The following is a 16,695-nucleotide window of genomic DNA, read 5'->3' on the forward strand; positions in this document are numbered from 1 at the left end:
AGGACGCGTTTGGTGTGAACCCCCTGATGTTCTTGATTAATGGCAACAAAAGTGACATGATACACCAGTTACTATCGCTACGCAGAGTCAGTGCGTGTGTGGATATACATTGGTGTCTACCCCGCCGCACATGCTCAGACTAGGTTCCCCCCCTCCGCTCGTAGGCCCCTCCCAGACACGCTTGAGAGTGGAGAACTGAGAGCCGATCCGCGCTGCTCCGAGAAGAGCCTCAGCACGGGACCGCAAGAACGTCGCTGGATCCCGGGAGGACCGGAGAGAGAGAGACGATACCGTGGGACTGGAGTTGTGCTCAGGTATTGGTTTATTTCACAGGCAGCCAGACCAGGCATAAGACGCATCTATTATTTGAGGATATGTTAAATTGAATCGAGTTTAACACGTTTTGAAATGCAAGACTAGAATTATCTAAACAAATGGGATGAGCGAGAACCAATCTTGTTTGCGCCTGATTCATGTTTACCGAGCGCGTGAGGTAAATCTTGCTACCTGACGGTGGCCGTGCAGATCTGAGATATAATAACGTGCTCATATTTTGTTAACATTAGTGACCATTGCAGACTCGATTTAAAGCACGCTTGTCCAGTGAAAGCCTACAGCATCTTTTTGGTGCATTCAGACAAAAATATCGCGGAATTATTCTTTATCAGCCGATTTTGCAAGTTAATTAGTTGTTCACGCGCCGTGCGTTTCTTATAATAAGTTTGACCACCGTTCTGACCAGAGTGGACAGTCAATCTTGAACGGAAAACGTTTATAACGTGCTTTATCCCAAAACGGTTTGGTATATTCAACAGCATCAGCTGATGACATGTTTGTATTTAAATTGCAAAACCTTATGGTGTTGTATAGTGCAATAATATATATGGAATCGAACATATTTTAAAACGGATTGAACAATGCGTAGAGAAGGAGCTGTTTCAGGATAAATATGAGTTTCTATTCTAAGGCATGGAGACTGGGTTAAGGGTAATGCTACTGCATATGGTTAGTGACATGATGACATACTACATATATTCATGAGGTGGCTGCAGTGACATGGCTGGGATACCCAGAAATGGTTATTGTGGGAGAAGAGAGGGGGGTTTTATCAAGCCCTTTTTTGCACTCCATTTCTCTGCCAGCTATCCGGTGAAACTCCCTCTTTCTCTCACTCTAGCTCTCTTGTTCTTTCCCCCACCTTCCCTTTTTAACAACCAGAATTGGAGTTTCTGTCGGTGGTGCACCACGTTGGGGCACTACCGTCCTGTGGGATTCATACAGTGCATTTTCTGCAGAAAGGAAACAGTTCAACTCTCTTTATTTCACTCTTCTTCTTCTTCTTTTTTTTTTTTTTTTTTTTTTGCCATTCCACGCACATTAAGCGTAATGCTAAATAGATCTGAGACCATAAACCACATCATTCCATTAACCCCCTTGTGAAGTTTGAGCTAGCTGTCAATAAGTTGGGTGTGAGAGAAAGTCAGAAGACCTCTGTCTACCTACACTCACTGAGTACTCCATTAGCAAAACACCTACATGATTCATATTCATATAATTGCAGATACCTAATTAACCAATCGTATGGAAGCAAAGCAATGCGTAAAATCATGCAGATACGGGTCAGGAGCTTCAGTTAATGTTGACATCAACTATCAGAATAGGGGACAAATGTGATCTCTGTGATTTCAACCGTTGCAGGATTGTTGGTGCCAGACGGGCTAGTTTGAGTAGTTCTGTAACTGCTGATCTCCTGGGATTTTCATGCACAAACATTTCTAGAGTTTTCTCAGAATGTTGCCAAAAACAAAAAACATCCATTGAGTGGCAGTTCTGCAGACATTGTTGATGAGAGAGGTCAATGGAGAATGGCCAGATTGGTTCGGGCTGACAGAAAGGCTATAGTAACTGTACAATCGTAGTGAGCAGAATAGCATCTCAGAATGAACAAGATGTCAAACATTGAGGCAGATGGGCTACATCAGCGAAAGACCATGTCATGCACTTTAATAGGACCATATTGTTCCTGATAAAGTGTGCAGTGAGTGCATTTGTCAATTTTATGTAAATTTAAATCTGTCATCAGGCATAAGATGTATTCCATATTGCATCTTCTTAAAAAGTTAGTTCACCCAAATTTAAAGTCTAATTTACTCATCCTCATGTTGTTCCAAACCCATAGGACATTCTGTCTTTCGTGGAAAAAGAATGATCACCTCAGTCTCCATTCGCATTACATTTTATTTTCTCCTTACAATGAAAGTGAATGGTGACTGAGACTAAACATTCTTCCTAACATCTACTTTTATGTTCCACAGAAGAAAGTCAAACTGGTTTGGAACCACATGAGGTGTGAGTAAATAATGACAGAATCTTTGAGGTTACTATACCTTTAAGATGGCTCATTCATGTCCAAGCAGCAATAAGCTGTTCGAGAACATGTATATGTTCACTTCATATGCTTGCTATTAACACAATTTCTACACATCCCTCACTTCTACATTTTGATACAGTGAAGTGTGAATTCCATTTGCAAGCATCAGCACTACCTACTTGCTTCCTTACCTCAGGAGGTAGAGTGGAGAGAGCATTTGTCCGTGTGGTGGTCTCGCTGATGTCACGAGTCAGTCACAAGATGAAGCTAGGCACCATCTGTCCTGCACTGTTTTCATTTCCCCAGGTGCTCCAGTCAAATGTGCAGTCCAGTTAACAGCAACAGTGTTTCCAGTACTATGCCAGTCCAACAAGTATACAGTCAACACACTGAAATACATAATTAAACATATAGTTGACCAAGAAATGAAAATTCTCTCCTCATTTACTCACCCTCATGCCATCCCACTTGTGTATGACTTTCTTTCTTCTGCAGAACACAAAGATTTTTAGAAGAGTATTTCAGCTATGTAAATCCTCACAATGCAAGTAGTATTACTACTGTGACCAGAACTCAGAAGGTCCAAAAAGCACATAAAGGCAGCATAAAAGTAATCCATAAGACTCCAGTGGCTTAATCCATATCTTCAGAAATGATATGATAGGTGTGGGTGAGAAACAGATAAATATTTAAGTCCTTTTTTATGTAAATCTACACTTTCACTTCAATATTCTGGAAGTGACTTTCATTTTCAGCCACATACTGCTGGTCAAAGGTGGAGATTGATAGTAAAAAAACATACATTCCCGTAGCGTCAGTGCATTTCCCTGTTGAAGCTGAGCGTCCATTGACTTCAATGGGGCTGCTCTGAACAGTTTTTTTCAGTGCTCCGAAAATAGACGGTCATTGGATAAATGCTGCGATTATGTCCCGCCCACAGACGCTCAGCGTCTCTGGGGGTGAATGAGGAGTGTGCTGGCCCCGACTCCGGGCTTCTGCGTGATGATTGGAGGATCTGTCGAAAGACTGCATCTCCTTTTGATTGACAGCGAATCTGTACTATAAGAAGTCACTGAAGCTATTTCAGCTCCAGTCCCATCGTGGATTTCTCAAGTGTAGTCGAAAGACAAACTGCTGCAACCTATTTCTTTATATTTGTTTGGCGAAATTGCTTGTCAATTTGCATAATACATTTCACACAATTATACACCACATTCGTTGTTTCAGTTTTACCAAGTTTAATATATTTTGTTTTAGAGCGTTCGTTCGTTCGTTCGTTCGTTCGTTCGTTCATTCATTCATACAGTAGGCTAGGCTAGCGTCGTACGGGTGAAACTGCGCACGATGGCAGACGGTGCTAATATTGTCGACCTGATTTTGGCGAAGCCATTTGAAAGTCTTCCTTACGAGGAAAAAATTAGAATTAAACAGCAGGGCAGATCAACACCTAAGATTGATTTAGTGCAAAAAATAGGGTAAATAAGTTTATAATGTAGGCCGAAAATGAGCTTCCCCTCTTTGAAAGACCAGCAGCCGCCACTGGTGCGGGTCCAACACACTTATCCCAATATGCGCTTGCTGAACCAGCCTCTGAGATGAATAAAGCTCTAATGATACATTCCAGTTCAACCTAGATTTAAAGCAAAGTATAAGAGTGCAAAGTATAAGAGCAGTGCCAAGTCACACTGACATTGCTCTTGTTCTGCAGGTACGGTCCCTACCGTGTGACCTCATCTCCTCCTGCCAGGAAGAAAAAGTGTAGGTTACTGAAGATTACTAAAACTAGTTGGCTTTTAATCCCTTGAATAAACAATAAAACATTTGAGATTTATATATTTTTGTGTGTGAAGTCTAAATACCTTTATTTAATTGGAGATTTTTTTCAGACTTTTGGAGTCCTTGCTCCAGGGATAAAGTGTTAGCTAGGTTTACGTAGCCAGACCTATGACAATGAACCTCCCACTTAGACAAGAAGAGACCTTCAGAGCGAGCATTTTTATTTTTACTTGCTGTTTATAAGCATTTTTTTTCTTAAATAGATCATATCACAATAATAGACATCTCGGCCTTATAAAAAGTTGCAATAATAGTACAAAATTGGCAACAAAAAAATTGTAATTATTTACTCCCATATAGAGAGTCATATAACTAACCAACGAACAAATTGATTTGTTTGTTTCTTGAAGAAAGAAAACATTGCTGTTTGGAACAAGATGAGGGAAGCATATTCCAGGTTAATGACATACAGTACATCAGTTATTTGTTTTACATAAATAAATATGGAATGAGTAACCAAATTTGTTCACAGACGTTTCCTTTCCTAAAATGAAATGTTGGACTGGATGCTAGCTAAAATTTGATACCTGTATTGTGTTAATTTGAAGTTTTTTTGTTGATTGGTTAGTCTAAAAGTCGTACCTTTTCGTTTGAGCCAATGCAGTTTTGCCAACTCATACATATTACGTTGTAATGAGACTATGTTTACCTGTGAGGAGAAAAAAGTATTTAATGCATCGAAAGTTTCCATGAATGGTTGTACAGACAACACCAGAAAAATAGAAAAAATGTGTGTTCAGAATCTCTGCCTAGCACAGAAAATAAAGTGGAATATATAGTTTTGCTCATGGATTTGTTGACATGCAACCAGTGTTGTGTAATCGAATTACAAAGACTACTATTTAGACCAAAAAAATACTGTAAAGCATTACATTTTAAATTATTGTAATAATATTACAGTTACTGACTTTTAATAAATTGAATTAGTACATAATTTGAAGTACATTATAGGGTTATGCTTAGTTCTAATTTACTAAATTATGTAGAATGTATGAATTATGACCCTGTAACGAGTCACTGTGAAGGAAAAATGTGAGGTGCTGAGTGTATGACTTGAGTGTAACAAAAACAAGAAAGTAGAAATGTAGACAATACTTTTTATTTGTTGATCGGAAAATTGTTTTAGAAAGGAGCTTAAAAGTAAAGTAATTAGTAATGTGATTACTTTTTCAATAAAGTAATTAGTAAAGTAATATTATTAAAATTTTTAGATAAATAATTAGTAATTTATAGTGGATTCTTATTTTTAAGTAACTTACCCAACATTGCTTGTTACTAATTGCCTCAAACAGATCTCTGAATATCTTTCAAAGATTTGATCCCAATATTTCTGGCAAAGCTTGACAAATACAGTGATTATTTTATCCTCAAATGTACTTGTTGTATCAACATGTTACCTTGTGAACATGACTTTGTTTCCAGGCAAACTGATAATAAAAAAAAACATCCAGAATTTGCGTAAAGCCAGCCAGTCAGATTACAGCTTGTCAGATCGAGAAGACACTTTCCAGTTTTGTGTGCAATATGCATCAGACTGTGAGTGAATAGACTGTGGGTGGATGTGTGGTCTGAGGCTGAGACATGGTGTTAGCTAATACCTAGTTCAAAAATAATGCACGCACACACACAGACATTACTGTACCAGAAGGTGATAAGAACATCACCTGAGCTGACAGGAGTAAGAGTGGCTTACACTGGGACTGCACTGAACTACCTACATTGTGTTCCATTGCCAATTCTCACTCTCATTCTGCTGTCTCTCTGTGTCATAGCTGCTGGCTGAAGGATGTTCTCCTCTGTGAAGGCCTTTGAGGGGCAGCATTACCCCACCCTCAAGAGGCAGTGTCTACAGAATGGAACACTGTTTGAGGACCCACTGTTCCCAGCTGTAGACAACTCCCTCTTCTACCTGGGGAACAGGATCGGCCGTGTGCACTGGAAAAGACCTGGGGTCAGTACTTAGAACTTTTATTGTTTAAATGACTCCTAAGTACTCCTAAATGGCCACATATGCAATCACATGTACTATAGCTGTCAGAGTAGTGTCTTTTTATTATTTAGATTTTCTATCATTTCTCAAACTGGGGTCTGCAGATCATGGGGGTCCATCTCAAATAGGTAGGGAGCAAAAATTCCTTAATTGGGAAGAAAAAAAATTATAAGCATTTTGATGCACTTCTCAGAAATGATGAAACAATATAAAATTATTCCATGTAAGTATATAATAAGTACAGTGACTGACCAGAATTAGAATCCAGTATAGTCAATGAACTAGATAAAAAATGTTACATTTCTTTACATTTTTATTTACATTTACATTTATGCATTTGGCAGATGCTTTTATCCAAAGCGACTTACCTTATTACAGGGACAGTCCCCCCGAAGCAAACTGGAGTTAAGTGCCTTGCTCAAGGACACAATGGTGGTGGCCGTGGGGATCAAACCAGCGACCTTCTGATTTACAGTTATGTGCTTTAGTCCACTACACCACCACCACTCCATATTTATATTTATAAAATATTCAAATATACAGAAGGTCTTATTTAGAACATAGGATTACAAAGTTTACTGATTTGATTATATAATTTGCAATGCATCATGGAAATGGACTGCTATGTAACATTTTGGATTGATGGGTTGTGAAAGGTTGTCCTTGGTTCAGAAAATTCTTGAAACCCTGGTCTAGATGCTCAGGATGTACTGCAAGGAATTTTCGAGCTCTCCATCTACTGCATATATGTGCTAAAATTAGGATTCGGCTACTTATCAATTGATATTGTTGGTCATTCATCATTAGCCTAATCAATTATTGGTGTTACTGTCAAGCAGAGTAAAAAAGGAAATGTTAGCCTAAGGCATTTCTCGGCTGTTAAGGTCTGACATCCATCATTCGAGACTGTGATTTTAAAAGAGTCAGCCTCACAATTTCAAAGTACATGACATGGAAACTGCCAATGCACCAACACCAACCCCAACTTTTGCTAAGAAGAATTGGAAATCAACAGACTTCTGGAATCGTGTTGATATATAATATGGCCCAAACTATGGAAACCCAAACACCACAACTACTGTACAATATATGTGCTTTTTGAGCATTCAATTTCAAAACCATTGGCATTGGGAGTTGGTCCTAGCTTCCACTTTTCTGGGAAGGCTTTCCATTAGAATTGGATTTGCTACCATTCAGACACAAGATCATCTGGCTCATGAGGTCTGGTTTGCCATTGGCATTCCATTTCATTCGAAGGGTGTTCAGTGGTGTTCAGGTTTGAGGTTTGTGTAGGCCAGTCAAGTTCTTCCAAACCTCTGTAAAATGTTTCTCTACGGACCTTGCTTTGTGTATGGGGCATTGTAATGCTGGTTCATAAAATGTCCAAACCCAAAATCTTGCCACAAAGTTGAAATGACAACATTCTCTAGAATTTCCTTGTATGCATTGCATTAAGATTAGTCTTCACTCTAGTTACTGAAATAGACAAACCTGTCAATTAGAAGAGGGTGGCCATATACTTTTGGCCATGTAGTGAAGATTTGTTTCAGCTCTGTTAGTGGTTTATGCATGGAACACTTTTCTGAGTTAATAATACATTACAGCTTTCTAAAACACAAGAATATGTAACATTTAGAATCCCATGGTTCAAAAAGAGATGGATGTTGGGAATGTGATACTTCTCCCCTGTGCCTGTGTCTCACCTATAGGTCATTCTAAGTGTCAAGCCTGTCCGAGTCAATTATCCCCTTCTCTCACTCACTCTCTGCCTAATCTCTGCTGAAACGTTGCCCAACCCAGAATCTAACGCACACACTTTCACTGAAGTGCTGTGTTCCAGTCCAGTGCGTCACAATTGCACCCACAGTAGCTTTTGTCGCCATTAATTCAGGATATAGACATGGTGCAAACTGGGGCTAACCCCACCTGTAGGACGTCAAAACAAGGTGTTAACTTTTAAATATGAAGATACGTTTCTATAGCTCTGTTTGGTTATAAATTGTAATTTCGGCCACCCCTAAAATTATTCATACCATTTACATTGCCTGAGAAGTTAAAGTACATGCGGCAAAAAACAAACCAAAACAAATCACGTTTAAGGACATGCATTCGTTCTGTATATAGTGCTTGACATAACGTAAGAAGTGCTGGGTAGATTACATCCAAATTGTAATGTGGTACTGATTAAAACTCTAATTGGTTTTAGGTAATCTAATCTGATTACTTTTGGATTACCTCAGACCTAAAGGGCTAGGTATTGTTTTTGTAGGTATCAGATAATTTCCCGGTCGGCCACTTTTCCTTGTAAAATATACTCTTTTGACCACAGGCAAATCAAACATGTTTGATGCATGCACACTATGACTGCTTTGTGATACTTTTAAGTACAGTTAACGGCTGGCACATGCACCAACGATGCGCACAGACAAGGACAGAGTGAGATTGCACCATCTTCAGTGTAAATATATTCACATGGCTAGTGAATAGTATCAGGTTTGTGTGTGCAATTCCTTAACCCTCCCCCTCCCTCTCTCTTATGAAAAAACTCAAAGACTTACCAAAAGTAGATCAGCTACTGAAAATTATAATTAGGGGAATCAATAAATTATTAACAATTTACTGCCATTGCCTGATTAATTTGTAATCACATAGTTCATACAAAAGTAACTGTATTCTGATTATAATGGTGTTGAATTGTCACTAATAGCGGTAGGACAACGAGGGAGACAAAGGTTGAGGATCCACAAGCAGTAACTTTATTAAATAAACAAACACAAAGGAAAACCCACGATGGGGAAATAAACATAAACAAGGAACTCGGGAAGTGAACACAGAGCAGGCTTTAAACAAACTTTCCATAACAAACAACGATCGACAGTGACTGAACAAACAGGCAGGGTATAAATACAAGAAAGGACCAATGAACAAACAGAACTCAAAATAACATAAGGTGATGAACAGAAACCAATGGGAAACTTAACGAGGACAGGTGAAAAAAATGAACAATGAACACGAGGGCTAGCAAGACTGTGGAGTTACAGACGGGTCAAAAGTGAAGACTATGGAGTAACAAAAGTGACACAAATGGAAAACAAAAGGGGAAACAGTAAAACAAGACAAGGTCATACGTTACATATCCCCCTCTAAGGATCGGATCCCAGACGATCCAAAACGAAAAAACAAAACCCAAGACAAAAAAACCATAGAAAACAAAATGATGGCACCGGGGGCAGACAGACAGACCGGGGGGGGGGCACATGAGCAGGGAGGCAGTCCAAGGGGCACAGAGGACAGGCAGGAAGTCCAAGGGGGGCAACAAGGGGAAGTTAAACAGTCCACGGGGGCACAAAGGGAAAAGAGACAGTACACGGGGCCAATTAGGCAGTCCCTGGGGGCGTGTGTAGGGAACTGGGTCAGGTGGCCTGGGGGGCGTCCACCGGGTAGGGACAGGTTTGGGTGGTCTGGGAGATGGCCGTTGAGCCAGGGCCGGTTCAGGGAGCCTGGGAGGAAGCCACAGGACAGGGACAGGTCGAGGAGGCCTGGGAGACGGCCACAAGACAGGGACAGGTCTAGGAGGCCTGGGAGGCGGCCATCGGACAGGGACAGGTCCAGGAGGCCTGGGAGGTGGCCTCAGGACAGGGACAGGTCCCGGAGGCGGAGCTGAGAGGGGCTCTGGAGATGAAGCTGAGGGAGGTTCTGGAGGCTCAGGAGGCGGAGCTGAGGGAGGCTCTGGGGCCTCAGGAGGCTTTAGGGGCGGAGACCTGGAAGGCTCGGGAGGCGGAGCCGAAGGAGGCTCGGGAGGCGGAGCCGAAGGAGGCTCGGGAGGCGGAGCCGTAGGAGGCTCGGGAGGCGGAGCCGTAGGAGGCTCGGGAGGCGGAGCCATAGAAAGCTCTGGAGACTTGGGGAGCAGAGCCATAGGAGGCTCAGGAGACGGAGCCGTGGGAGGCTCGGGAGTCTCTGGGAGAAAGGCCGCGGAGGACTCGAGAGGCTTGGGGGCGGAGCCCTGGAAGACTCGAGAGGCAGAGCCCTGGAAGGCTCGAGTGACTTGAGGAGCGGAGCTCTGGAAGGCGGAACCCCGGGAGGCTCGAGAGGCGGAGCCCTGGGAGGCTCGAGAGACTTGAGAGGCGGAGCCCAGGGAGGCTCGAGAGGCGGAGCCCTGGAAGGCTCGAGAGGCGGAGCCCTGGAAGGCTCGAGAGGCGGAGCCCTGGAAGGCTCGGGAGGCTCAGAAGGCAGAGCTCTGGGAAGCTCGGAAGGCTCGGAAGGCGGAACTCTAGGAAGCTCGGGAGGCGGAGCTCTGGAAAGCTCGGGAGGCGGAGCCCTGGGAGGCTCGAGAGGCGGAGTCCTGGAAGGCTCGAGAGGCGGAGCCCTGGAAGGCTCGAGAGGCGGAGCCCTGGAAGGCTCGGGAGGCTCGGAAGGCAGAGCTCTGGGAAGCTCGGGAGGCTCGGAAGGCGGAGCTCTGGGACGCTCGGAAGGCTCGGAAGGCGGAACTCTAGGAAGCTCGGGAGGCGGAGCTCTGGAAAGCTCGGGAGGCGGAGCTCTGGAAAGCTCGGGAGGTTCGGTATGGAGTGGTGGTGGCGTAGTGGCTAAAGCACAGGGCTGTTAATCAGAAGGTCACAGAAGGTCTAACCCCACAGCCACCACCATTGTGTCCTTGAGCAAGGCACTTAACTCCAGGTTGCTCCGGGGGGATTGTCCCTGTAATAAGTGCACTGTAAGTCGCTTTGGATAAAAGCTTCTGCCAAATGCATAAATGTAAATGTAAATGTAAAATGTTCGGACTCTTGGACGGGCGCGACCACTGGCGCGACCACTGGCGCGACCACTGGCGCTGGCCTTTGGACGGTCACGGCTACTGGCACTGACTCTTGGACGGTCACGGCTACTGGCACTGGCTCAGGGACAGTCGAGGCTACAGGCGCTGGTTCATTGACGACTGAGGCAGTAGGCACTGGCTCGCCGACCGGGGAAGGTGTTGGCTCTGGCCCACAGACCTGGGCAGGCGTGGGCTGGGAGGCGGAAGCTCGTCTTCTCCTCCTCCTCCGGGCAGACGAGGTTGACCGTGTGGGTTCCGGGGAAGTGGCTGGCGTGGGGGTTTGCTCGCTGACATGTGGAGCTGGTGTGACTGGGAGCGCCAGGGATGGCTGAAGGGTCTCCCCTGTGGGTGGTGAGGTAAAGTCCTCCTCAGCAATGCCCACAGTGAGTGGCGAGCCGCACACCAGTAACGTCTCCTCAAGGAAGTCGCAGAGAGTCCAGCCTCGCGTGTCCTGTGGCAACCGCTCCTTCAAGGAAGTGTTCAAATTACCCCTGAAGAAGGCCACCAGGGCTGAGTCCGGGAAGTTCGAGACATTTGCCAGCTTGAGGAAGACGCTAACGTGTTCTTCAATCAGACGGTCTTCTTGTCTTAGGTTGAGTAGAAGAAAGTTAGCCCGTTGAACTGCTGGATCCATTTATGCGGTCGATCGTTCTGTCACGAATAGCGGTAGGACAACGAGGGAGACAAAGGTTGAGGATCCATAAGCAGTAACTTTATTAAATAAACAAACACAAAGGAAAACCCACGATGGGGAAATAAACATAAACAAGGAACTCGGGAAGTGAACACAGAGCAGGCTTTAAACAAACTTTCCATAACAAACAAAGATCGACAGTGACTGAACAAACAGGCAGGGTATAAATACAAGAAAGGACCAATGAACAAACAGAACTCAAAATAACATGATAAGGTGATGAACAGAAACCAATGGGAAACTTAACGAGGACAGGTGAAAACAATGAACAATGAACACGAGGGCTAACAAGACTGTGGAGTTACAGACGGGTCAAAAGTGAAGACTATGGAGTAACAAAAGTGACACAAATGGAAAACAAAAGGGGAAACAGTAAAACAAGACAAGGTCATACGTTACATGAATGCTGTTGAACCGTATTTATAAATCAACCTGTCTGCTAAAAAAAAAAAAGATGAAAAGTTAGCCCACGTTAATTAAAAGTACATGGAAGTTTTGTTTATTACTATTGCTAAAGTAGACTGCGGGTGCATTTTCACTCAGAATCATCATTGGTGTGTAGAAAGAAAAAGTTCTAAATACTGAGATAGTGTTTGACAAAAAATGTATGTTTTGTTTACGATGTAAATAAGGATTCTCAGTGATTTTATGCATTGTACTGGTGCCATGTGATTGACTGATTAGATAATTGCATGAATAAGAAGGTGTACAGGTGTACCCAATAAAGTTCTTAGGTAATGTAGAGGTGTGTTATAAAATTTTCGGTAGAAATAAATGAAAATATTACCAAAAATAAAGAAATAAAACGAATCAATTCAGGTTTCTGTTAAATATTCTCAAGGTAGTGTTTCAAGTAATAATCCCCTTATGCACAAATGCACTATGTTTGATCCATGAAAAAGTTCAGATAAATTAGGCCCTAAAATGATTAAAAAAAATTAATTAAAAAAAAAGTTAAATAAAAATGATTGCAACATGGAGTGTTATGTACACAAAATACAGTCCTTTTGCAATGAGAATTCATTCACCAGGGAAGTCACCATGAACCAGAGAAATAGAACAGACAGAGAGCAGTTTTTTACTATTCAGTAAAGAAAAGTTAGTTTAGGGGTAGAATATTTGAGAAAGTACATGATAATATTTACTTCCAGGGTAGTCTATCCATGGAAGTATTGTAAGATCGCAGTTTATTTCCTAAATTGGTAACACTGCAGTAAGGTTGTATACAGTATGTTTATATCAGTTAGCACAAAAGTTCATATGAGCTAACAATGAACAATACTATTTCAGTATTTATTAATCTTTGTTCATTTCTATGTACACCGTGCCTAAGGTCATTGTTTAATTCGCACCCTGACAATTGATGTGGACTCTACAATTGTTTCTGCCTGCACCACATTTCTGCATTGCTAAGCTAAAATCTCCACCCTCTTAATGATCATAGAGCAGTATGGCTCAGAGAAGACACAGGGAATGTGGGAATGTAGGGATCAAGTGCAGACATTGCTAATATCTCATTTATTGTGTCCTAGCAGTTATCAAGACCATAGAGACCGAATTATCATGCACAGACTATTTCTGTATCTGAATGTTTGCTATTTTAGAATGCTTCAAGTGATTGTGAAGAAAGGGCCGGGCTTTTCAGATTTGATGAGGTTGTTTTCATTTGATTGCTTTCATCCCTTTCAGTTCTCATCTAGTCACATCTGTCTTGCCACTCTCCATCACAACATAGCCACATTTCTCCATTTCATTTTATGACTTTTTTATGTTTATCTTTAGCCTTTTTGCCATTTTTATTCATAGTATACTCAGGGTCATCACTTGAAATCACAGGGCCCGGTCAAAATTTGTATGGATGGGCCCATACCTATACACTCAGCAGTGAAAAGATGTATATAGGCCCTCGCTGCATATTTTGAGTATGGCCAGATTCAAACTTACATCTCCTACATGCATGATTCAAAGTGTCAGAGCTTTTAGGTAAACCACTTTGACCCTTAGATTGGCTGACCGTCCCATTGCTGAACTTTAAGTTAGGGTTGTCACAATTCCATTGTAGGATATTTCTTCATCTTTGAATTTCTAGAAAAATAAATGTTCTCACTCTAACTATTTTATGTTTATTTGTCTACTAATAATGTCCAACAGTGTTATTTTATTTAATTTATGTAACTTTTTTTTCTTCTGAAAAGTCATGGTAATTCCCACCAGAGTGTCATTTCAACCATGTCTCAAACTCTTTATTGTGTTTAATACAATTTTATGGTCAAAATGAAAATTACATTTTGACAAACAATTACATGTTTTATAAAATATCAGACTCCTTTGTCATGCTAAAGTAGTTTTTATATCTAACATTTTATGTATCCTAAATACCCAAAAATGTATGAATATTTTTACACTTGTTGGAAAATGATGCCCCGATAAAAATATTCTATCCACAAGTAATTTGTACCTTGAATTTACTTTGTTTTCTTCAGTATCACTTACTGTACCTCATATTTCATCTCAAGCATGATACATGTGTCAACTTGGTTAATAAAAACACTAATTAAAAAATAATAATAATATTTAGGGGCAAAATTATTTGGTATGATGGAAATTAACAGTCGTAATTTTTTTATTAATGGATAGAAATAATTTTCACACAATAAATATCGGAATGGTTTATGTTTAATTCACTGTTTGTTTAGATTAAAATAGTTTTAAACCTGTTGTAATTTGTATTTTTATAATGGATTTTCATAATATTAAAGTCTGGGACATTGCTTAAAACATTCAAATCTGTACATAAAAGGCATTTTAAAATGATCAAAAATAAATGATAAAGCGCCTGGTGAAAAGTTTCCAAGTCTGTTTTAATTTGACCTTCATATGACCTGTTTCATGTGACATTACTGCATGACCGCACCACCATTTTTGTGACTAAAATTCCATTTACTTTCAGTGTGCTGTGACAATAAATCTTGAAAAGTTGATACTGTTGTAATTTCCTTCAAATGTATCTTTCAAGTGACGGCTTCAATATGTGATATAATGTGCAGTACTGTGATAAAATAATGTACATGCTGATGCTGAGTCTGAGCAGTGCCGCTCTACATCTGAGTTCAGTTTGAGTTCTACATACTGTCAGGAAATATGGACTACCATATACACAGTGGTAATTATGTTATTACTATAATTACGATACTACGGTTTGAAAAATACTGTGGCACACCTGTATTTTGAAGCTTGATTACAGCAATAGTATTGAGGCACCAGTATACTGTACAACACTGCGATAACCCTAACCCCTTACCCTAAATCACTCAACATTAAGGAGGAGAGTAATGCTACAGCACCTAGACATGAAGTTTGTTGACCCTGAACTGTATAAATGAAATGCTTCTGACTCCATCCATGTTTGATGTAAATGAAGACATTGCCACAAATCGTGCTGACAGAGCAGTTCAACACAGCTGCTTCATATTTCTTTGTTTTCCTCCCCCTGGACCCTTGGTCTTGTTTTGTTTAACCACTTATCATTTCTCACTCCCACACTCCACCCAGACCTCTGCCCACTTCCTTCTCTCCCTCCCTCTACTGCCAATTTATGTCACCTCTACTCTCAGATCCAGGGTGAAGAAAGGCGGTGTTTTATGAGTTAGAGCTAGTGGAATGGGAGATAGACCGTCATTTATCCATACTGTGGGCTCAGTGGGTTCTGGACCCAGCAGAGTCTGTGTTCAATGCTTTTTTGATTGGTCTGGTAGCCTGATCTGTCTTATCTGTGCTGGCTGGGCAACAGACTCATTATGACTCACAATATGAGTGAAATGCAAACAAGAATTACAGTGTGTGCATGTTTGTTAGCAGGGTCATCAAGGACCTGCTTTATTTTGTATTTTATTTGTTTGTATTTTTTGTTTGTTTGTGTGTTTGTTTTTTGAGACAGGGAACAAAAGCAAAAGTCAAGTCTTAGACACATTGGATTTTTCACAAAAAACATTTGTCTTAAGATGGTTATTTTAACTTCTGCATCAGTGAGTCAATTGAAAATATACATTTTCGATTTCCAAACATTCCTTTTGCAAATAGAATAGAACAGAAGTAGAACATGGAGTCCTGTAACAGATGGCATTGCCCCTGCAGTGCTCTGATCTCAGCATTGATTCAGTTGAGCTGGGATTACATGAAGAGACAGAAACAACTGAGACAGCCATTTCTTCAAGATGCTTGAAACAGCCTTACTGGCAACAACATTGAAAAACTGCACAAGTAGAATTAGTGCTGTTTTTAAGGGATAGTTCACCCAAAATCAAAATTCTCTCATAATTTACACAACCTCATGCCATCCTAGATGAGTTTCTCTCTTCTACAGAGCACAAACGAAGATTTTTAGAAGAATATTTCAGATCTGTAAATCCTCACAAGGAGAGTGAATTGGTACAGAACATTTAAAGCTTCAAAAATGAAAGTATAAAAGAAACCCATAAGACTCCAGTGGTTGTCTTTAAAAGCGATATGATAGGTGTGGGTGAGAAACAGTCCTTTTTACTAACAATTCTGTCATGCCCAGTAGGTGGCAATATGCACAAAGAATGTAAATTGCCAAAAACAAAAGAAGAATGTGAAAGTGAAAGTAGAGATTGAAAAAAGGACTTAAAGATATAGATTTTACCACTGCAGTCCTATGAATTTCTTTTATGCTGCCTTTGTGCTTTTTGGACCTTTACAATTTTGGTACCCATTCAATTAAATTGTATGGACCTACAGATCTGAAATATTCTCCTAAAAATCTTGGTTAATACTTGTATATACTGTACATATACAAGGCCATAACCATGTCTTGAATACTGGGGGGGACCAAACCATTTTGGGGATAAGGGGTCATGGGTGTTGAGGTTACAAATATAATGGTCCTCTTTGGTCCTTAAAAATAGTAAAGGTGCTGAATGCAATACATTTCTGAATAAAGGCCTTTAATGTGATAAAGGCCCAACATGTTA

General features: G+C 41.0%; 1 protein-coding gene across 1 annotated transcript in view; it reads left to right on the forward strand.

Annotated features, from left to right (window-relative positions):
• The first annotated feature begins 224 nt into the window (after positions 1-224).
• capn5b (calpain 5b) overlaps positions 225-16,695 on the forward strand; it is a 70,579-nt gene continuing 54,108 nt past the window's right edge. The window contains exons 1-2 of the mRNA XM_052104483.1: positions 225-314; positions 5,980-6,158. Of these exons, the coding sequence (XP_051960443.1) occupies positions 5,994-6,158 (165 nt within the window). The 5' untranslated portion in view covers positions 225-314; positions 5,980-5,993. The remainder of the gene's footprint in view (positions 315-5,979; positions 6,159-16,695) is intronic.

Source organism: Xyrauchen texanus, chromosome 34, assembly GCF_025860055.1.
Source record: "Xyrauchen texanus isolate HMW12.3.18 chromosome 34, RBS_HiC_50CHRs, whole genome shotgun sequence".
In the NCBI taxonomy this organism is placed as follows: Eukaryota; Metazoa; Chordata; class Actinopteri; order Cypriniformes; family Catostomidae; genus Xyrauchen; species Xyrauchen texanus.